At 41.4% G+C, this 24110-nt stretch overlaps 1 protein-coding gene across 4 annotated transcripts in view; it reads left to right on the top strand.

Annotated features, from left to right (window-relative positions):
* Positions 1-24110, top strand: part of IFT74 (intraflagellar transport 74) — a 90266-nt gene that overhangs the window by 49459 nt on the left and 16697 nt on the right. For all 4 annotated transcript variants that reach the window (XM_059656519.1, XM_059656517.1, XM_059656518.1 and 1 more), the window contains 3 exons: positions 6492-6545; positions 11001-11098; positions 11993-12119. In XM_059656519.1, the coding sequence (XP_059512502.1) occupies positions 6492-6545; positions 11001-11098; positions 11993-12119 (279 nt within the window). The remainder of the gene's footprint in view (positions 1-6491; positions 6546-11000; positions 11099-11992; positions 12120-24110) is intronic.

Raw genomic sequence — 24110 nt, 5'->3', positions numbered from 1 at the left:
TTAATTAACTGGGTTAACTGATAGAGTTGGGAGGAGTGAAGATGAAGTCACAAATAATCCAGAAAGAAAGACTTGTTTAGGGGACCCAATAATGACATAGCAAGTCCTGGAATTTTTGATTCTCTTCCAACTTTTTCTAGTAGTGGAATTTGAAGAGCCAAGACAGGAACCAGAGCACTTGGGGAAGCCTGGGGTCTGAACAAGTCGAAATGCTGTGGTGGGGACTTGGGAGCTGCAGTGTGGTCAGGGGAGGAGGTTGGGTACTGTAGTTTCTTAACCAGCTTCTCTGTAGTAAGGGAGAGGAAGGTGGGTTTCTCATGGCACTGTCATCATAGATTAATTGCAAACCAGTTAGTATGCTCTTGGATTATCAAGAATTGACTATATTTTTATGAGTTAGGTATTATATTATAAACTGTGCATATATATGTATAGCTATTATGGCTAAAGAAATATTACTAGCAAGGAAAAAGGGTATTCTATCTCTAAAATTTTTTACTTCAATTTTAAATTCAGTGTACTCATTTATTTATACTTTTTTGATTTATAAATAACAGAACTAGCTACTATTGATTGATTACTTGCCTGACCTTTGCAAGAACCCTTTGAAGCATTGTCACCCCTTTTACACTTGTTGGAGCTCAGAGAAGTTACTCAAATTCCCCCAGCTAGTAAGGGGTAAAGTCTGTATTTTAACCAAATTCTCCTTGACCGGAAAGTTTTCATTATATTGCCCAAACAAAATTCTGGATTTCTGATATGAAGTTCTGCATTTGTGAAACAAAAATACTCTTATGAAATATTTACATAGTTAATATTACTTTAGTAACTGTGTATGTCTTATCAGAATGTTTACTTCTTAATTATATAAATACTAATCACTGGGTTATATATCTGAAACTAATATAATGTTATATGTGAACTAAGTGAAATATTTAATAGAATGTGACTTATGTTCACAATTTTTATTGCTTTTGCAAATTTATTTCCGAAAAAGTTGTACCATTTTATACAATCAACAACAGTATGTGAAACTGCTTCCTTACCAATGCTAGTTGTTATAAATTGCTTACTTTTTGTCAGTCAAGATAATATACACTTTTCTGACAAGTCCCTGTTCTCAAAGGCCTGAATTTGTGGTACTGCCATGATCCACAAGGTGGGGCTAATTTTCTGAATATCTACATACACAGGCAAGGTTTGATGAATAGTTAATACAATATAGTCACATACATTCCCAAGAAGGATTTTTGGGAGTTTTTACTTACTACAAATTATTCCTTCATTTTTAAAGTACAGTATCTTCCCAAAGATTGATTAAATTGTAAAATTGACTACCATGTGATTCTTAATACAACATATCACAAATATCTAAATATCTAACTGCTACAATGTGATAAGTATGTATCAGAATAGAAGTGTACATGAAATGCTATAGGATCATTCAGTTACTCTCCTAAACTCTGAGTGAACTCATTTGCAGTTTATTCCATAATTTCTATGTTTCTTTCAAGAGTTATAAAAATATAAAACATAACACTTAGAATATTTCTTTATGCTCAGAGTTTTAAGACCCAGGTTAGAAGCTTTGGTTCTTTGGTTATTTTAGGTAAAATGCAATTTATTAAAACAGAATAACTTTATTGTAGAGCACAGGTTCTGCAACCAAAATGCCAAATCTGGACTGTGCTATTTTACTGGCTGATTTTGGAATTGCTACTTGACCTTTACATATCTTAGTTTCCTCGTCTTTACAATTGAGATAATAACAGTATCTAAATCACTCCTAGGGTTGCTGTGAGAATTAGATGAATGGAGTGTGTGTGTGTGTGTGTGTGTGTGTGTGTGTGTGTGTGTGTGTGTGTCTCAGAATAACTTTCCTGGTGATTTTCCCAAAACATGTTTTGGAAAGTATTTTCCCATTAACAAAGTTTTCCCCAGGATATACAAAATGATCTAATTTCAGTGTGGTTTATCTTCTGGTATCTGAGATTTCAAATGGCATATATTCATTGCTATTCTAGTTTCTAAATATACATTTCATGAAGAAAAATGGATCATTGCTTATTGTCTAAGTTGGAGATTAGTTAAAGTATGCTTTATGTCTTTTATTAGAATGGTGCTATTATCTCCAGACCAAATATAACAGCACCATCTGAAACTTATTAGAAATAAAAATGATTGATCTCCACCCCAGGCCTACTAAATGTGAAACCCTAGGGATAGGGCTTAGCAATTTGTGTTTCAACAAAACCTTCCTATGGTTCTAATGCAGGCTGAAGTTTGATAATCACTGCTTTAGGCAGTAACTAAAACGTTATGCTGTGTTTAGTACATGCCAAGGACTCCTCATTATGCCACCAGATATTATTGACATTACTCTGTTGAAACTGCTTCCACATAGTCCTTTTTTTTTCTTTAAAGTTTTGACGGTTTTAGCAGTAATTGAACTTTTACATAGTTAGATAATTGCACATTTTTAAAGTGGTTCCAGTGTGTAGAAATAGAATTATCAGATCTTGTCTGTTTAAGCTGTAAAGAAAATGTCCTGATTAAATTTAAAACATTTGTAGAGAATGTATGATTGGTCAGTTGGGTTAAACCTAAAGGCAAAAGTTACTTTAAAATAATAAATTTACATGTACTAATTTTAACATACCAGTTTAATAGTAGTTGATAAGCTAGTTTAGTATATACTGCTTTAATGATGTGTCAAAAGTTGGTGGGAGAGAGAGACCAGGTAAAAAGGTGGAATTTCATAGGACCTCAAAACTAATTAAAATTGAAGTAGGAGTGGAGGAGGAGGAAGTGTCCTGGCTTTAATCACCCATCTAGTTGCCATATTATTTTATACATAATTTATATTGTATTTTAATTTTTTATTTTTGAACACCTAATAAATTATACACCCTTCTAGCATAGACTGGTAGCTATCTTGTTTATTTTGGTTTCTGTAGCACCTGTTACAGTATCTGGCACTAGTAGGTACTCAGTAAATTTGGAATATATTATGTGCAACCATGATCACATCGAGTGCTCAGAACTTGAGGATAGCTCTGAAATGACCCTGTGTCCTTTTCCTCTCCTTTGGTTTCCTTGTTCTTGGTTTTACTACATTAGACCCTTTGCTTGCCTGCTTTCCACCTCCAGTAGGATATACTGATCAGCTTCCTGTATCTATGATCTTGTGTCCTCTCCTGTGATTGCAAATCTAAGGACACATTTGGTAACTCCCCTACCTTAGGACTGCCCATATGAGCCCCTCACACATTAATCCTCCAACTGAGAAATCATAAAATAGTGAAGTTCACTAGTGCCCTGAACTCTTTTCTTAACAACAGTGATATGGAAGGAGGTTTTCTGAAGCTTGGGAATCTGCTAAGACGTACGGGAGCTCTATCCTATCTCACCCGGCTGGCAGCTGTATAGCTGGAGACGCTGAGCAGATGTGTCTTCCAGCTCAATTTGATGGCGACTAAGAGCATGGATTTGAGGGGAGCATAAGGGAGGAATTCCCTTGACTTTGATGATAAGCATATGGTGAAGGACTTCCAAATGTATTAGGGAATACAGAGGGGTGCAGACTGTGAGTTTAATTATGGCTATACTAGTATTGGGATGTCCTGAAAGATACCTAGATGAATATACCTAGAAAATAATTGGATAAAACAATCTGAAAATTAGGGGAAAAGCCACAGTTGAGAGTTCTTAAACCTCAGGAATCGGTGGGATTTCCTTGGGTGTAATGTAACATTACAAGTCAGTTAATAGCAGAACTCAAAATGTAAATGAAGAAAAAATAGAACACCATGAAGGGAAGACAGAGAAGGAATTATCTAAGCGTAAGAAAACCCAGAAAAGCGGCCCCAACAAAACAGATAAGGGAAAAAATTGGATGGATCAATAGTGTTAATTATTGCAGAATAAGATAAGAGTTGAAAACTGCCCCTTGCATTTGATAATTAAAGAATAATATGATGTTATTGAGAACAATTTCATTGGAATGGCAGGAGGCGACGCTTCATTATGATGGCTTGAGATCTTATAGCAACATGAGGAACTGGAAACGTGTAGGAGATTCTCTTAACTTTAGAAGAGGAAAGATATGATGAGTTAAATTCCTGTAAAGCCTAGGTTGCAGGCCTCCTCCTAATCCCTTAATGCCTGACTCATCTCTCAAGAGTGCAGCTTCTCAGACAGCCGCAATAAGGAACCAGCACTCAGAAACCTAGGCCATGACAGGTTCAGCAGATACTAACTTTTCTGCTACTTCTCAGCTGTTTTATAACATTTACATGCACATCACCCTCCTCTGAGGGTATTTATTCCAGATTATATGTGCTACACACGCCACTTCTCTCTGTTTCCCACTCAAAATGCATTGCCATAAGGTAAATGAATGATGACATTTTTATAGTTCTAATCTTAATTCATCTTTAAAAAACGTAATCATTTACAAAGGTTGTCATTGGTAACAAATGTTCTCTTTTCCTTCCCCTCACAGCTAGTCATGCTCTGAGACCATTGCTGATCTTTTGAACTGAGTAGTAGTTCAGTAGTCATTCATGCATTCGAAGCCTTAGCCTGAGTGAACCCAGTGTTCCCTGTAGGTCCTGGTCTCCCCTCGCTAGGAATTCATGACCACTGGGTATGCACTGTTCTTAGACAGTACTGTTTGGGGGCCTTGACAAGATTTTCTGTGTATCAGAATGAGCCTGGGTAAAATATTTTCTGACCAGAAAGAGAAAAAGCTGTTCACTGACCCAGGTCTCTGGCTGCCTTCAGTTTTGTGTACTTTTAACTCACTTCCCACCAAGCAAGTCTGTGTCCAAGTGGAAATCCTGCCTCCATGAAATTAGCAGCTCTACCCGATTATGTTCCTCTGCTCCCTCCCTTCTTTGCTGCTGTAGCCAGTACTGAGAAGAACTGTATGTGCTATAGGAAGTTAGATGGAGCACCGCTAACCTGGGATTTAGTCTCTGAGTCTCTCGGCTCCCCCATTTTCTTTGAAGTCTTCTTCCTAAAGTCCTTCTAGATGCTGGCTTCCTATCAGGAACCCCCTTAGCCTTTTATCCCCTCCTTCTTTGCTTGGCATCATCCTAATAAGCTTCCTTAGTCTCTCCAGAATGAAGCAAACACAAATGTATTCTGCTTACTCTCCCCGGGCCCTGGGGACACAGGGCTGCAGCTGTCTCACTAGCCCAAGAAAAGACCATGTGCCTCCAGCTCAGTTTTGGTTACACTGGAAATCCCGTTTGTATAACGTAATTATAATCCATCTCTGCTGATGAGCCTTTTCTGCAGCCTGTGTCAGATTTCATCCAGCTGTCTGGTCCTCAGATTTTTGCCCTTTTGAACATGTCTCTTACATATATTAAATGAAACATGTCCAAAACTGCTATAAGCAACTTCTTCAACATGCTGCTTCTCCTTTTAATTAATAATGCCACCATGTCCTGTAGTTATTCCAGGAGAAACCTGGGAGTCATATTTGACTCCTCCCTGTTTAACCCTCACCAAAATCCTTTGTCTGGCTCTTAAATGTCTCAAACAAATACTTACCACCTTACATCCTAATTTGCCACCACTCTACACCAAGCAACCTTCATCTGTCACCCACATTACTGTAACAAGCTCCTAACTAGTCTTATAACCTCCATCTCACTTCTATTCTCCAGATCAGAAAATTTTTTTTTAGAAATGCAAACAGACCATTTTATTCCCCTGCTTAAAATTCTTCGGTAATTTTACCATTGTTCTTAGAAGGAAGTCCAAACTTTTATAATATGTGTCTTATAAGATTTCTCATAGCCTGCCTCATGTTTGTGCCACTTTTCACTTACCTTCTCTGCCTTAGCCATATTACCCTTTCAGTGTCATAGCCATCCTTACCTTCATATTTCTGTACTTGTAATGCTTTCACTTTGAAATTAATCTTCTGTTCTTTGACCGGGTAACTCTTACTCATTTATTCTTTATAATGCAGCCTAATTACTACTTCTTTAGAGAAAATTTTCCTGAGCTCCTCAACTAAATTAGTTGTCCTTGTTGTATGCTTCTGTAATGCCCTTTATTTTTCATTCCATAGCACTTAGTACGTTTTAATTACTTGTTAAATACCTAGACTTTAAGCTCTGTCGGGGAGGTAGCCCACTATCTTGCTTGCTGATGTGAGCTATTCAAAGGTGGAATGAACTTTCGTTGGCGCTTATGTTTCCGTTACCAGGAGTGTTCATGTGTAGGCTGAATAGCTCAAAGTTGGGACTGAAATAGAGAACCATTGGAAAGCCTTTAAGTCCTTTCCAAATAGTCAAACATACAAATATAGTGTATTAAAAGATTCTGTAAGTCAGTGTATAAGAATTACACCTAATTGAAGGTACTGAATATTCAATGAATAATCACATATGGAGTACCTAAGAGATGATTCTAATTTAGAATATTGTATCTGGAATTTTTGAAATTAATATTATATTTTGTATCTCTCATAGGTGAAATGAATCAGAAGTACAAGGAACTAAAAAAAAGGGAGGAAAGTATGGATGGTAAGTGGTAGTCTTATAGATATGAAAATATTATATTTTCAGGTAACTGTTCACTTAAGCCAAATCAGAGATCTCATTTGGGAAGAAATAATGGCTAATAAATGCAGAAGTGTGGACATTCAAAGTATTTGCCTTGAAGAATTATATAAATATCTAGCATATGGGATAGGTAGAGAATTCTAAGAAAGTTTGTATGTGTTTAAGTGTATGTATTAATGTATGTTAGGGACAGATTTTAAATCTAGTATTTATTTATAGTCTATACTAGGGGCCCAGTGCACGAATTCATGCACCTTGAAAGGAACTCTGGACTGCGAGGCTGCAGTGGGCAAAGGGGCAGGTCTTGGCCCATACTCCATGCCTCTGCCCAGCCCCTCCTGCTATGGCCCCTGGTTCCCTGTCTGCTGGCAGCCCTGCTTCCACTGTCTCTGCTCCCACGCGCTGACGGTGCCAGCCCTGCTCGCATCAGCTGATAGCGTGGAGCGACTGGGGCTGGCTCCAGTAGTGGGTGCGAGCAGGGCTGACACCGTCAGCAGGTGGGAGTGGCGGCTGCTGCCTCGATCGCCCCTCAGAAGACCTCAGGGGTGATCAACGCCAGCAGTGGGTGCGAGCAGCGGCTCTGGCACCGGCTGCGGGTGCTAGTGGGGCAGGTGCCAGCAGTGGGTGCGAGTGGTGGCTCTGGCACTGGCAGCAGATGTGAGCTCCGGGCAGGACTGTGGCACACAGGAGCAAAGAACTTCCAGTAACCTCCAGAGGCTCACCCCAATAACAGCGACCGGCACCCTGCCTTGGTTTGGTGCCCCTGCTCACCTGCTCCATCCCGCCACAGCCGACACCCGCCATGTACCACATGTGTCCCTGGTGGTCAGTGCATGTCATAGCTACCGGTTGTTTGGTTGTTCCACCGTTCGGTCTATTTGCATATTATATATAGACTAGAGGCCCAGTGCACAAGAATTTGTGCACTCGGGGGGGAGAGGGGTCCCTCAGCTCAGCCTGTGCCCTCTCGCAGTCTGGAACCCCTCGGGAGATAACGACCTGCTGGCTTAGGCCTGCTCCCAGGTGGCAGAGGGCAGGCCCAATCCCTAGGTGCAACCCCTGGTCAGGCTCAGAGCAGGGCCGATTGGGGATTTGGGGCGCCGCCCCCTGTCATACACAGAGCAGGGCGATCGGGAGGTTGTGATGCCACCCTCAGTCACACTCAGGGTAGGGCCGATTGGGGGGTTGGGGCACCATCCCCTGTCACACTCAAGGCAGGGTCGATGGGGAGGTTGCGGCGCCACCCCCTGTCACACACAGAGCAGGGCCAATCAGGGTTGGGGCACTGCCCCCTGTCACGCACAGAGCAGGGCCCATCAGGGGGGTTAGGGCTCTGTACCCTGTCACGCACAGAGCAGGGCCAATCAGGGGGTTGGGGCGCCGCCCTCTATCACCCACAGAGCAGGCCTGATCAGGGGGTTGGGGTGCCGCCACTCTCACACTCAGGGCAGGGCCGATGGGGAGGTTATGACTCTACCCCGTCCCACACAGAGCAGGGTCCATGGGGGGAGGGGGGCGGGTTGGGGCGCCGCACCCTGTCACACACAGAGCCGCAGGGTGATCAGGGTGTTTGGGCGCTGCCCCCTGTCACGCTGATCCTGGTGCCGGGAGGCCTCGCGGCTCCGCTGATCCCGGTGCTGGGAGGCATATTACCCTTTTACTATATAGGGTAGAGGACTGGTGCATGGGTGGGTGCCGGCTGGTTTGCCCTGAAGGGTGTCCTGGATCAGGGTGGGGGTCTCCACTGGGGTGCCTGGCCAGCCCGGGTGAGGGGATGATGGCTGTTTGCAGCTGGTCACACACCCTTCAGGGTTGGGGTCCCCACTGGGGTGCCTGGCCAGCCTGGGTGAGGGGATGATGGCTGTTTGCAGCTGGTCACACACCCTTCAGGTTGGGGGGTCCCCACTGGGGTGCCTGGCCAGTCTGGGTGAGGAGCTGAGGGCTGTTTTCAGGCTGGGGGTGACTGAAGCTTCCATCCGCTCCTTTTTTTCTTTTTTTTCTTTTTTATTCTGGGCCAGCTTTAGCTTTGAGGTTTGGCTCCAGCTCTTAGGCCTCCTCTGCTGAAAGTAGGTTTCTGGCCTTTGCTTACAATGTTGCGATCCTGCTGGCTGAAGCCCAGCAGGTTTCTGGGGTTTTGTTTAGCTTCTATGTTTGTTACATAGTTGCTTGCAGCTCAGAGGCCTGCAGCGGCAGGCAGGGAACGTTGGAGTCCTCCGTCAGTGAAGCAAGCAAGCCTCATGTTAGTTTCAAGCTGCCTGGCTGCCGGCCGCCATCTTGACTGGCAGTTAATTTGCATATTGCCCTGATTAGCCAATGGGAAGGGTAGTGGTTATACGCCAATTACCATGTTTCTCTTTTATTAGATAGGATAATCTATAGACCACTTACTGCTTGAATATTGAATATTCTCTTTTATATGCTTCACTATGTTCACCTTTAATAACTTCACCTTTTTTAGCTTTTGTAATATTTATTTAATGTTACTTAGTTCTATCACATTTAATAGTCTTTAGTTGTAGCCTCTCTTAAAAAAAAATCTTAACTTTGTAGATTGATTTTCACTTAAACTAATATTGTGCATTTAAAAAGTTTCAAAATTGATATAAATTATCTATTCCTGGTTTTCTTCTTAAAGTGTCATTTTGCTAGACCTATAAAATATGAACTTTTATAGGCCTGATGTCAATAGTTACCTTTAAAGAAGCATGCTATAAAGCACTAATTGCCAGCTTTGATTTAACAATATCCCAAGATTTCCTTAAAATATTAGCAAGTATCAAAATTAATTCATTGGTGTTTTTTTTATTGTTTAAAGTATTAAATATGTCTCCTTTTTCCTCAATTGACCCCTCCCACCCCTGGCCACTCCCACCCCCCAGGACAAGCCCCTACCACCCGTGTCCATGTCCTTGGTTATGCTAATATGCATGCATACAAGTCCTTTGGTTGATCTCTTACCCGCCCCCCGCCCCCCCCCCCCCCCCACTGCCTTCTCTCTGAGGTTGGATGGTCTGTTCAGTGTTTCTTTGTCTCTGGATCTATTTTTGTTCATCAGTATATGTTGTTCATTATATCCTACATATGAGTGAGATCATGTGATATTTACCTTTCTCTGAGTTACTTATTTTGCTTAGCATAATGCTCTCCAGGTCCATCTATGCTGTTGCAAATGGTAAAAGTTTCTTCTTTTTTATAGCAGCGTAGTAGTATTCGATTGCGTAGGTGTATCATAGTTTTTTAATCCACTCATCTGCTGATGGGCACTTAGGCTGTTTCCAAATCTTAGCTATTGTAAATTGTGCTGCTATGAACATAGGGGTGCATATATCCTTTCTGATTGGTGTTTCTGGTTTCTTGGGATATATTCCTAGAAGTGGGATCACTGGGTCAAATGGGGGTTCCATTTTTAGTTTTTTCAGGAAACTCCATACTGTTCTCCACAGTGGCTGCACCAGTCTGCATTCCCACCAGCAGTGCACCAGGGTTCCTTTTTCTCTGCATCCTCTCCAGCACTTGTTGTTTGTTGTTTTGTTGATGATTGCCATTCTGACAGGTGTGAGATGGTACCTCATTGTTGTTTTGATTTGCATCTCTCAGATGATTAGTGACTTTGAGCATGTCTTCATATGACCCTCGGCTTTCTGAATGTCCTCTTTCGAAAAGATTCTATTAGGTCCTTTGCCCATTTTTTTATTGGGTTGTTACCTTCCTTTTGTTAAGTTGTGCGAGTTCCCCGTAAATTTTGGAGATTAGACACTTATCTGAGATAGCATTGGCAAATATGTTCTCCCATGCAGTGGGCTTTCTTGTTGTTTTGTTGATGGTTAATTCATTGTTTTATGTTAGCAGTAAAATTGTTTTTAACTATACGTTTTTATTTTTAGAAGATCTGTAGAAATACTTTAAGAAAGTAAATAAGAGCAAATTGTGTACTGGTTCTTAGACAAGAAGAAAGATGAGTTCTTAGAATATTTATAATCTGAACAAATTATTAGACTTATTTACTTGAGATGAATGCAGCATTATAAGTAATATACTGATTTTCAGATAATATAGCAATTATTAATATTTTCAGAAGTAAAATTAGTGGCTAATTATAAATGTTAATAATTATAGATGTATCAAGGAGATCCTATGTAAACACAGGTTTTTTCCTGATTTTTTTTAAATCAACTGTTACTTCTGGGCCTATATAAATTTTTAGTTTACTTGTATCTTATAAGGTTATAATAATTAAGCTTTAAAAGTTTGAATGTAGAGATGTTCTTATTATGTAATTACCCTTGGGTTAATAAAATATTAAACACTGATAGTTTAAAATTTGCTTGAATTTCTACTCTTAAGACCCACAAATCAGAGTTTATATAGTGTGAACTATAGCAAGAGTAGCCTCTCATCATATTTCTCAATTGGCAGCTTTTATCGAGGCTTTTGAGGGAAATAAGAATCAGGAACTGGAACGGAAGGCACAGATAGAAGCTGACATTGTTGCACTTTTGGAGCACAGTAGTCGGGTAAGTACCATGTATCTGTCCTGGTGTCCTTATTTTTACTGTGATTACCTCTTTCAATCCAACTCAAAAAATGCATGGTTCATTATTACATTTGTTCACTTAAACTGTTTCTTTAAAATTCTCTTGCTTGTTATGTTATTTTCCTTAAGCTATTAATTTTTGTCTTTCTAGCAAAATTCAGTGAATTTGTTGGATTATGGGGAGAAGCATGACATGTATATCGATATTACATATATATATATTACATATATATTATATATATATACATATATATATATATAATATATATATATATATATGATGTCAGTATTCAGCAGTGAGGAACTAATTCACAGTAATTATTAAGAATTTCTTCCATTGTTAATTTATCTGAACTTTTAGAAGTAGCATTTGTACAGATAAATTTCAAAATCCAGATATATAATATTGGAAAATGTTAATATATGTTTTTTAAATATATTTTTACCCTGTAATATATATTATAAACACGAAGGTATGAGATATCTAATGAGTATCTTGATGCACTAAAACATGTTTATTGAGCAGCCACTGGTGTTTGGTACCAAGAGAGGAGAAATACATGTTTCTTTTCAATATTCTTAGTGTTTTAAGACTCGAATCAGTTCCTAAAATAGTGTTGTTGAATTTTTTTGTGTGCAATTAAACAAAGCAAATCTTTTTTAAAATTCTGAATTTTAATTTAGCCTGTCCTTATAGAGAAAACCTGATTTGCATTTCACTCTGTTCTTCTATGAAATATATGTAATTAATGATGTATTTCAAAAAAGAACACCCATTCAAAACATCCAATCCTTTAGCAGTATTTTCTATGGGTTTTATTGAAGAGTTAAATCTGTGGATTTTTTAATAATTTTTATTTCTCTTCAAACACAGAATATAAATCGTATGAAACAGATATCCTCTATCACGAATCAAGAGCTGAAGATAATGCAGGATGATCTCAATTTTAAATCTACTGAAATGCAGAAATCACAAAGTACAGCTAGGAATTTGACTTCAGGTGAGAAAACAACCTAGATTTTAAAAATCTCTGTTTTGTAAGAAATTACAAAAATCTAATGTTATTCTCTTTGATTTTTTTTTAAAGACTGAGGACATAATTTATGAATGCTTATTGCTTCAAATCATTTATAGTCTCAGAATTTTGTGTGACTTTTCACAGCAACTTAATGGTATTTCATTGGATAGTCTCATTCATTTAACATTTATTAAAATCTCTCTCTATACCTGTGCTATAACTTGGTTATTCTCAGATTTTTTAAAAAATCCACTCAGTTTCCCCAAGGAACTTTCAACCAGGTGGAATGAAAGTAAACAATCTATAATAATAAAAGCATAATATGTTAATTAGGCCGGACATCCTTCCAGAGGACCTTCTGAATGAAGCTGGGGCTGCGAGGGAAGCCCGGGTCCTGGGTGCCTCCTGGTGGCTGGAGGGAAGCCTGGGTCCCGGGTGCCGGAGGGAAGCCAGTGCCAGCAGTCGGGGGAAGGAAGGCCTACTCTTGCACGAATTTCATGCATAGGGCCGCTAGTCCTATATAATAAAATCCTAATATGCAAATTGTCCCCTTGACCAGAAGTTCAACCAGAGGGCAGGGCCGACGGTGGCAGGTAGCCAGGGAAGGGAGATTTCCCCCCCCCCCCGCCCCCCCAGCCAGCAGCAGCAGCTGCAGGTGGCAGGCGGCCGGGGGAAGGGAGGTGCTCTGGCCAGCAGCTGGCAGCCGCTAGGGACCCTACCCATGTACAAATTTTGTGCTCTGGCCTCTAGTTAAAATATAATGAAGTAATGCTATGATAGGAGCATAGGAGCAATGGAAGTACTTACATAGGACTCATGTTCACCCCAGTCTTGGGTAGTTAGGAGAAGTATCCTAGAGGAGGTAATGTTAATTATAATTAGTTTCAGCCATGATGATTCATCTGAGAATAGAGCAGCACTGTCCAACAGAAATGTAATGCCAGCCACATACATAATTTTAAGTTTCCTAGAAGCCATGTTAAAAAAGTAAGAGACAGATGAATTTGAATAATATATTTCATTTAACCCAGTGTGTCCAAAATAAGATCATTTTAACATTTAATCCTATCTAATAAAGACGGAATATGCTAATTGACCCTCACACAGTCGCAAAGATGGCGACGCCCACAGCCAGTAAAGAGGGAATATGCTAATTGACTGTCACATCCTCAAAAATAGCAGCACCCACAGCCAATAAGGAGGGAATATGCTAATTGACTGCCACACCCTCAAAAATAGCGGCGCCCACAGCCAATAAGGAGGGAATATGCTAATTGACTGCCACACCCTCAAAGATGGCAGCGCCCAGTCCCCTCAGCCCCACCGGGCAGCAGGCGTGTGGCAAGTCCGGGCCTGCTGGGCTCTGTGTGCCTGCTTCTGGAGTTTCCCAGTCCCCTCAGCCCCCCAGCCACCCAGGGCCACCCAAGGCACAGGTAACCAGGGCCGACCAAGGCTTGTGCTGCCAGCAGAGGCAGCAGCAGAGGTGTGATGGGGCATCGCCTTCCCCTGATCGCTGGGTCACCTCCCACCCCTGAGGGCTCCCAGACTGTGAGAGGGGGCAGGCCGGGCTGAGGGATCCCCCCTCCAGTGCATAAATTTTCATGCATCAGGCCTCTAGTCCTATATAATAAAGATCTAATATGCAAATGGTCATCACACCTTCATGCCATCACGCCGGAATGGCTCAGACACGCAACACTGGGGAGAGAAGAATGGAGACCAGCAGGCACAAATGAGATTGTGAGAGAGGAATGAGGGCCAGCCAGGCACAAATGAGCTCACAAGAGAGGAATGGGGACCAGCCAGGCTGTGGCCTGGGAGAGGGACAAGCTGCCTGCCCTGCAGTCCTGGGTGCCAGCGGCTGCACCTGCACCTGTGGCCCGGGAGAGGGATAAGCCACACACCCCGCGGTCCCGAGCCCCTGCGGCTGCGGCCTGAGCAAAACTGCCCACCCACGGTCCCCTGTGGTTGCGGCCAGCCCTAGCGAAGCTGGCTTGGGACCTGTGTGTCTGCGGCTGGCCAGAGGGAGGGAAGCCCAAGTCCCAGGTGCCTGCAACCGGCCGGAGGAGGGACTCCTGGGTCCCAGGTGTGGGGCAAGGCAGAGGTGGTTTGGGGCGATCAGGCCAGCAGGGGAGCAGTTAGGGGCAATCAGGCCGGTAGGGGAGCAGTTAGGAGCAATCAGGCAGGCTGGCAGAGGTGGTTAGGAGTGATCAGGCAGGCAGAGCTGGTTAAGGGCGGTTAGGAAGTCAGGCAGAGGGGTTAGGGTGATCAGGCAGGCCAGCAGGCAAGCAGTTAGGAGCCAGTGGTCCCAGATTGTGAGAGGCTGTCAGACATCCCCCAAGGGGTCCGGGATTGGAGAGGGTGCAGGCCAGGCTAAGGGACCCCCCCCCCCCAATGCACAAATTTTGTGCACCGGGCCGCTAGTCAGTATATAAAAGTGATCTGTTAGATTTTATAGTCACAGTCCATCTAACTTTGTATTAGACACATTCCAATGCTCAAAAACCATATATGACTACTGATTGTCATTTGGATAGTACAGGCAGAGGTTAGAAACAAATATGCAGCCCTAGCCAGTTTGGCTCAGTGAGTAGAGTGTCGGCCTGTGGACTAAAGAGTACTGGGATGGATTTTGGTCAAGGGCACATGCCTGGGTTGTGGGCTCAATCCCCTGTGTGGGGCATGTAGGAGGCAGCCCATCAGTGATTCTACCTCATCATTGATATTTCTCTCTCTCTCTCCCTCTCCCTTCCTCTCTGAAATCAATAAAAATATACTGGGGGGAAAAATGGAAAGAAACAAATATGCAAAATTGATCTTAAAGAGCCTAAGATAAAGTCATATAAAAATTTGCTTAAGTCCTTACCAGTTTGGCTCAGTGGATAGAGTGTCAGCCTGTGGACTCAAGGGTCCCAGGTTCGATTCCGGTCAAGGGCATGTACCTAGGTTGCGGGCACATCCCCAGTAGGGGGTGTGCAAGAGGCAGCTGATCAATGTTTCTCTCTCATCGATGTTTCTAACTGTCCCTCTCCCTTCCTCTCTGTAAAAAAATCAATAAAATATATTTAAAAATATATTTTTTACTTAAATCTTTGGGTTTTGAACGAGTGGATTCTAACTACAGGTGTTCTTTGTGCTAACGTGTGGTAACTTTGAATTAGAAGTTCTCCAAGAAGAATGATGGAATGAAAATGCTTGGGATAATTGAGAATATACATAAAAGATGGGTATGCAGTAGTCTCTTGATACCAGTATTCTTCATGGTGTTTTCTTGAGTGGCTGTCTAACTTTCCTGCCTGCAGAAGGGAAGGGGACGCTACCACCTCTTGCCATCAAATGTGACTCTTCCCTAGGTTTCTCTTTCTTTCTTTCTTTCTTTCTTTCTTTCTTTCTTTCTTTCTTTCTTTCTTTCTTTTCTTTCTTTTCTTTCTTTTCTTTCTTTTCTTTCTTTTCTTTCTTTTCTTTCTTTTCTTTCTTTTCTTTCTTTTCTTTCTTTTCTTTCTTTTCTTTCTTTTCTTTCTCTTTTTTCCCCCAAAGCCATTGTAAATGGGATCAATTTTATTGGTGTATTAAAATGCAACTGATTTCTGGATATTTCTTTTGTATCCTGGTACTTTACTGAATTCATTTATCAGGTTTATTAGTTGTTTGTTTGTTTTTTTAGTGGCATCTTTATGGTTCTCTATATACAGTATCATGTCATCTACCAATAATGACAGTTTGACTTCTTTCTTTCCAATTTAAATGTGGCTAGGACTTTCATTACTATGTTGAATAAGAGTGGTGAAAGCAGACATCCCTGTCTCTTATTTCCAATCTTAAGGGAAATGCTTTTAGTTTTTGCCCATTGAATATGATGTTGGCTGTGGGTTTGTCATATATTGCTTTTATTACATTGAGGCATGTTTCCTCTATTCCCAGTCTGCTGAAAGTTTTTCTTATGAATGGGTGCTGGGTTTTATTAAATGCTTCTTCTGAATATATTGATATGATCATGTGGTTTTTATCCTTCATTTTGTTTATGTAGTATATCACTTTTATTCATTTGTGGATATTGTACAAACCTTGCATCCCTGGAATGAATCCCACTTGTTCATGGTGTATAATCTTTTTAATATATTGCTGGATCTGATTTGCTAATATTTTGTTAAGGATTTTAGCATCTATGTTCATCAGAGATATTGGCCTGTGATTTTCTTTGCTTGTAGTATCCTTATGTAGTTTTGGAATTAGGATAATTCTGGCTTCTTAAAATGAGCTTAGGAATCTTACCTCTTCTTAAATTTTTTTTGGAATAGTTTGAGAAGCATAGGTGTTAGTGCTTCTTTGAATGTTCAGTAAAATTCACCTGTGAAATCATCTGGTTCAGGACTTCTGTTTATTGGGAGTTTTTTGATTACTGCTTCAATTTCAGTAGTGGTAATATGTCTATTCATATTCTGTGATCCTTCTTGATTCAGTTTTGGAAGATAGTATGTTTCTAGGAATTTATCCATTTCTTCCAGATTGCCCAATTTGTTGGCATATAGTTGTTCATGAGATTTTCTTACAGTCCTTTGTATTTTTTGGTGTTAGTTCTCCTCTTTCATTTCTGATTTTATTTATTCAGGTCTTCTCTCTTTTTTTCTTGATGAGTCTGATTAGAGGTTTGTCAATCTAATTTATCTTTTCAGGGAACCAGATTTTGGTATCATTGATCTTTGGGTTGTTTTTTTTAAGAATCTATTTCATTTATTTCTGCTGTGATCTTTATTATTTCCTTCCTCCTATTCACTTTGGGTTTTGTTTGTCTTTTTCCTGTTTCTCTAAGTGTAGAGTTAGATTTTTTTTTATTTGAGGTTTTTTTCATGTTTCTTGAGGTAGGTCTGTAATGCAATGGATTTCCATCTTAGGATTCCTTTTGCTATGTCCCATAGGTTTTGGGTTGTTATGTTCTCATTTTCATTTGTTTCAAGGTATCTTTTGATTTCATCCTTGATCTCATTGTTAACCCAGTCACTGTTTGGTACTGTGGTATTTAGCCTCCATGTCTTTGTGTGTTTTTCTATTGTTGTTTCTTGTGATTGATTTCTAGTTTCATACCATTGTGATCAGCAAGGATGCTTGATATAATTTCAATCTTCTTAAATTTATTGAGATTTGTTTTCTGTTCTAACATGTGGTCTGTCTTACAAAATGTTCCATATGTATTTGAAAAAATGTATATTCTGCTTTGAAATGCTCTGCTGCTTTGAAATGCTCTGATTAAACTATCTGATGTAGTGCATCATTTAATGCTATTGTTTCCTTAATGATTTTCTGTCTGGAGCATCTATCCATTGATGTCAGTGAGGTGTTAAAATTCCCTACTATGACTGTATTACTGTCAGTCTCACCCTTTATGACCATCAGGATTTTCCTTACATATTTAGGTGGTCCTATGCTGGGTACCTAAATGTTTACATGGGTTATATCCTTTTGTTGGGTTGCTCCCTTTGTTGTTCTTTAGTGTGCTTCTTTGTCTCTTACTATAGCCTTTGTTTTAAAGTTTATTAGATAGGATCTAATAATAGACAAACATGGTAATTAACCGTACCTCCACTACGCTTCCCATTGGCTAATCAGGGTGATATGCAAATTAACTTCCAACCAAGATGGCGCCTGGCAGCCAGGCAGCTGAAGCGAACATGAGGCTTGGTTGCTCCAGTGATGGAGGAAGCCAAGGTTCCTCGCCTGCTGCGGCCCAACTCTGAGCTGCACTCTAAGCAACAATGTTGCAATTATAGAAGCTAAACAAACCCCAGATACCTGCTTTCAGCCAGCCGGCCTTGGAGCTGGAGCCGCAACAAAGTTTCAATTACAGAGGTAAATAAATCCCAGAATAAAAAAAAAAAAAGAAGAAAAAAAGGAGAGACTGGGAGCTTCAGTTGCAGGCTTGGCCCGCCTGAAACAGCCCTCAGCCCCTCATCCAGGCTGGCCAGGCACCCCCGTGGGGACCCCCACCCTGAAGGGGGTGCGGGCAACCTGAAAACAGCCATCAGCCCCTCACCCAGGCTGGCCAGGCACCCAAGCGGGACCCCCACCCTGATCTGGGACACCATTCAGGGCAAACCAGCCGGCCCCAACCCATGCACCAGGCCTCTATCCTATATAGTAAAAGGGTAATATGCAAACTGACCCTAACAGCAGAAAGACTGGGAATGACTGGTCACTATGACACACACTGACCACCAGGGGGCAGACGCTCAATGCAGGAGCTGCCCTCTGTTGGTCAGTGTGCTCTCACAGGGGGGAGCTCTGCTCAGCCACAAGCCAGGCTGATGGCTGCCAGTACAGCGGTGGTGGTGGGAGCCTCTCTTCCCTCCTCAGCAGCACTAAGGATATCTGACTGCAGCTTAGGTCTGCTCCCCGCTGGCTGTCATGATGCCAGAGTGATGTCTGATTGCCAGCTTAGGCCCAATCCCCTGGAGAGCGGGCCTAAGCCAGCAGGTGGTCATCCCGCGAGGTGTCCCAGACTGTGAGAGGGCACAGGCCGGGCTGAGGGACCTGTGTACTGGGCCTCTAGTAGGATAATAAAAGAGAAATAAATTAGCTATCCCTCCACGCCCACGCCACGCCCACCAGCCAATGAGGAGTGAGTATGAAAATTAAACCAACAAATATGGCGGGTAATTTGCATACACAGAGCAGAGTGGGAGAGCTGGCAACTTGGGGGGATGTGGCTCCCTAAGTTAGGGCAAACCCAGAGCATGGGGAGCACCAGGAATTCTGGGAATAGTAGTTTTGGTGGCAGCTCCAGGACCGGAAACGGAAGCCCAGAGTGCAGGGAGCACCAGGAATGCTGGGAATCATAGTTCTGGTGGCAGACAGATCTCCTAGACCAGTGGTTCTCAACTTGTGTGTCGCGACCCCTTCGGCGGTCAAACGACCCTTTCATAGGGGTCACCTAAGACCATCCTGCATATCAGATATTTATATTAGGATTCATAACAGTAGCAACATTACAGTTATGAAGTAGCAACAAAAATAATTTTATGGTTGGGGATCACCACAACATGAGGAACTATTGCGGCAGTAGGAAGGTTGAGAACCACTGCTCTAGTGTCTAGGACAGTGGTTCTCAACCTTCTCCCCCTTTAAATACAGTTCCTCATGTTGTGACCCAACCATAAAATTATTTTCGTTGCTACTTCATAACTGTAATGTTGCTATTGTTATTTGTAATGTAAATATCTGATATGCAGGATGTATTTTCATTGTTACAAATTGAACATAATAAAAGCATAGTGATTAATCACAAAAACAATAGGTAATTATATATGTGTTTTCTGATGGTCTTAGGCAACCCCTGTGAAAGGGTCATTCGACCCCCAAAGGGGTTGCGACCCACAGGTTGAGAACCACTGCACTAGAGCAAAGTGAGCCTGGAGCAAGTTACTGTTGCGGTTGGGAATGGAGGGAAAGCAAAGGTGAGAGACATAAGTAAAATCATAGTGTCTAGGAAAAATTAAAGGGAAGATATCCTAAAACTTCCAGGAAATCACCACCAATTGAGCAAAGAAAAAAAAACGGCCTCTGTTATTCTGTGAGCAACAAACCAAACTGGGTTGGGGGTCTCAGACAATTCGCTCATATGATTGCAAAGTCAGACAGAAACTCCCAGATTGGAGAGGGTGCACTGGAGTAGGGAAAAGGTATACTCACCTCCTCCCATGACCAAATGCAAATGACAGTGCATGAATCTTTGTGCACCAGGCCCCTAGTAGGTAACTAACTTTCTTTCTCTTATAGTTTTTAAGATTCTTTCTCTGTCTTTAAATTTTCCATTTTAATTATGATGGGTTTTGGTTTGTGCCTCTTTGCATTGGTCTTCTTGGATTCCCTGTACTTCCTGGACTTGCATGTCTTTTTCCTTCACCCAGTTAGGGAAGTTTTCAGTTATAATCTCTTCAAATAAGTTCCCTGTCTCTTGCTCTCTGTCTTCTTCTTCTGGTACCCCTATGATGCGGATGTTGTTATACTTCATGTTGTTCCAAAGGTCCCTTAAACTACACTCATTTTTATTTTATTTTTTTGTGGTTGATAATCCTCACCCGAGGATATTTTTCCCATTAATTTTTAGTTAGTGGAAGGGAGCGGGGAGAGACAAAGAGGGAGAGAAATATTGATGTGAGAAGAGAACATTGATTACCACTCGTATGTGCTCTCACCGGGGCTAGGGATTGAGCCTATAATTGAGGTAGTGCCTTTGACAGGAATCAAACCTGAGACCCTCTGTCCCCAGGCCAACACTCTAACCCAGGGGTGGGCAAACTTTTTGACTCGAGGGCCACAATGGGTTCTTAAACTGGACCGGAGGGCCGGAACAAAAGCATGGATGGAGTGTTTGTGTGAACTAATATAAATTCAAAGTAAACATCATTACATAAAAGGGTACAGGTCTTTTTTTTTTTTTTTAATTTTATTCATTTCAAACCGGCCGGATCCGGCCCGCGGGCCGTAGTTTGCCCACGGCTGCTCTAACCACTAAGCAAAACCAGCCAGGGCTTCCCTCATTTAAAGAAGATGTGTGTGTGTGTGTGTGTGTGTGTGTGTGTGTGTGTGTGTGTGTGTTTTGCTGCTCTGATTGGATGTTTTTTGCTACATTGTCTTCTAAATCATTGAATTGATCCTCTGCTTCATCTAACCTACTGTATACCTCTGCCACTCCCTGAGTCTGCCCGAATCTCCTTCAGAGCCTTCCAAGAAAGGCTGCAGTGTGGGCCCAAGCTGGCCACAGCCAACTGACTCCTCCACAAGGCACTAGTTTGGCAGGGCAGGGCCACAGGGAGCTGGGAAGGTGGACCTAATGTATTCCCTCAGGGTGATGCCGAATGGGGGGGAGTGCTCGACTGGGAAAGATGTCATCTGAGGGAATTGTGGGACATTTCCTGAACTCAGTACAGGAGACAAACTTAGAGAGGCAGAGCACTAGTTTGGCAGCTGTCGTCCAGCCCTCTCCCTGTATGACTCTCTTCTGCTCTGAGCCACCGTCTCTCTGCCAGAACTCGGGGTGAGTGCCCGCAACTGAGATTTTGTGTTCTCACCCTTTGAGAGGGCACTTGTTTTCTACCAGACCCCTGTCTCTTCCTGGTGGACAGACTCCCCACTGATTTTCACATCCAGATGTTATGTGGGCGCCTGTTCTCGGCTCAAGACCCCTCACTTCTCAGAAAGTACTTTTGCAGCTGAGAGATCCCTGTGGATTCTCTACTGCCACATGTGGGTGCAGGGCTAGCACCATTTTGTGTCTCCACCCTTCCTTTCACTCTGGATGTGGCTTCTTCTGTAATCCTTGGTTATAAGACTTCTGTTTAGCTAGTCTTCATTTGGTTATTCAGGTTGATTTTTTCTGTAATTTAGTTGTCATTTGCATTTGGTCCTGGGAGGAGGTGAGTATACCTTTTCCCGACTCCACCACTATCTTGTATCCCTATCACCTCTGTATCTTCAGTGGGGAGGTGGCTATCCAGACCTTATGCTTACTTCATGTTGTGGTGTTTGCTTTCTCATTGTTAAGGATTGAGAGTATATGTATATATATGTTCGGATACCAGTAGAGGACCTATATTCTCTGCTCAGGGGTTCCCATTTCTAGACAGACAAGCAGTATGTGCTGACTGTGGCCCCACATGGCAGCCTCAGACCAATTGGACTCCACCTGACCTGACTTCGAATGAGATGACAACTCTCCTCCCCACAGAGTGAGCCCCACTCTATTTAATTTTTTTTAGATATCACCTCAAGAAGATAAGACATTTGTAAGACCCACTACACAGGTGACTATCATGAGTAGCTTAATGGCTATCTCTCCGGCTCTGCCTCTCTAAGTTTGTCTCTCTCTGTCACACACAGACTCAATCTCACATGTGTATGCCTGCCTACTGAAATCACGTTTATGTGTTCTAACAACACAGATCCTGGACAGTTGGTCTATGTGTCTCATGTAAGAGGACCCATGAGGGAGCCCTTGTACATTGTTGGTGGGATACAGACTGGTGCAGCCACTATAGAAAACAGCATGTCATTTCCTCAAAAAATTAAAAATGAAACTGCCTCATGACCTAGCGAGTCCACTTCTAGGAATATATCCAAAGAAACCTGAAATATTAAATCGAAAGAATATATGCACCCCTATGTTCATTGCAGTGTTACTTACAGTGGCCATGATTTGGACGCAGCCCAAATGCATATCAGTAGATGAGTAGATAAAAAAGCTGTGGTATATTTACACAATGGAATACTACTGGGCTTTAAAAAAGAAGAAAATCTTACCTTTTGTAACAGTGTGATAGACCTGGAGAATATTATGCTACTTGAAATAAGCCAGTCAGAAAAAGGCAAATACCATATGGTTTCATCCATATGTGGAATCTAATGAACAAAATAAACAAAGTAGAAACCATACTGATAGACACAGAGAACAGTTAGCTGTCAGAGGGGAGGGTGTTTGGGTACAGGGTGTAAAATGTGAAAGTATTACATAGAATAACACACCCACCTCATAAACACAACAGTATGGTGATTACAGATTACCAGCCGGAAAGGGGTTGAGGGGATATAGAAGAGACTAAAGGGGGATAAATGGTGATGGAAGGAGACTTGACTTTGGATGGTGAACACACAATACAATGTACAGATGATGTATCATAGAATTGTACATTTGAGACATATTATTAACCAATGTCACTGTAATAAATTCAATAATTTTTTTTTAAAGTTTGAGAAACACTGGTGTGTTGCATGAGTAAAGAGGCAAGGTACCTGTCAGCAATCATTTTTATTTATATTTTTGGAAAGGAAACTCCAGGGAATAAACAAATGCACTGATGGCAGAATATTTGAGAAACATTTCCCTAGGTCAAAGCGGTTCCTTCTGAGATTTTGCCACTGTGTACACAACTGCTTGGTAAACTTTGCAACTTCATAGCATATCAGAAGGAACTAGTCTGCATCCTCTTCCTGTCTCTTCCCTTGGAGAAGCCTTTAGCTTTTCATGGGGACTTGCTGTTACAGGAAGATAAACTTTACCCTATACCAACCACCATTTTCTCCCTTTTGCTAGGAAAAGCAGTTTGTGTAGCTCCAAAATATTTCCTTAATATATCTTCAGATTAAACTTATAGTTAGATTTACATAACTGTTTTCACCCAACAGTCAAAATATACAAGCTAAGTACATTTCCTATTCAGAGCATTGAAACCATAAGCCTAAGTGACTTTTTTAGCACTTTAATTCTCATCTGAACTCTTTTTGACCTTAGAGATAAGAAACCACCTAAACAAAACCCTGTCAACAACATTTAAGTCCATATACATATATATGTTTTTTAGTAACATGTGCCAATATGGTTGAGTCATAGACTCTTAAAGCAACAAAAAATGTTTAAGCTTAGTTATACCAACTTAAAATAAATTCGGTTGCTAAGAGCCTTCTTTCTTAAATCAATGTCTTTTGAAGCATTTTTTTTTTTTTTTTTTTTACTATTTGATATTTTAAACTCTCTGCGATAATTGTTACACTTGTGATTAGAGTCACCCAGTTTTTGAACCTGAGATTTTTATTATAATGTCACCTTCCTGGTATATTTTTAATCAAATAATCTCTTTGGTTTATTAGATAGAAGGAAAGGTTTGCATTTGACTTCTTTTTATTAGAGAATCTGTAAAGATAATAGCACTTAATTGCAAGTACATTTTGGTAACTCTTATATGAAGAAACCGACTAACTTAATCTTTGCGTGCCTACATAATAGGGAGACATAGAAGGAGATTGAGTGCCAGGCATACCTTGCTTTATTGTGCTTTGTTTTACTGCACTTCACAGATACTGTGTTTTTATCGACATCTAGGCAAGATCCTCGGCCAACATAATGATTGCGACTCACTGAAGACACAGATGATGGTTAGCTTTTTTAAGTAATAAAATATTTTTAGTTAAGGTATGCACATTGTT

The sequence above is a fragment of the Myotis daubentonii genome, chromosome 11 (assembly GCF_963259705.1).
Source record: "Myotis daubentonii chromosome 11, mMyoDau2.1, whole genome shotgun sequence".
Lineage (NCBI taxonomy): Eukaryota > Metazoa > Chordata > Mammalia > Chiroptera > Vespertilionidae > Myotis > Myotis daubentonii.
Note: the sequence above shows the minus strand (reverse complement) of the source record. Positions and strands in the feature narration are given on the sequence as shown.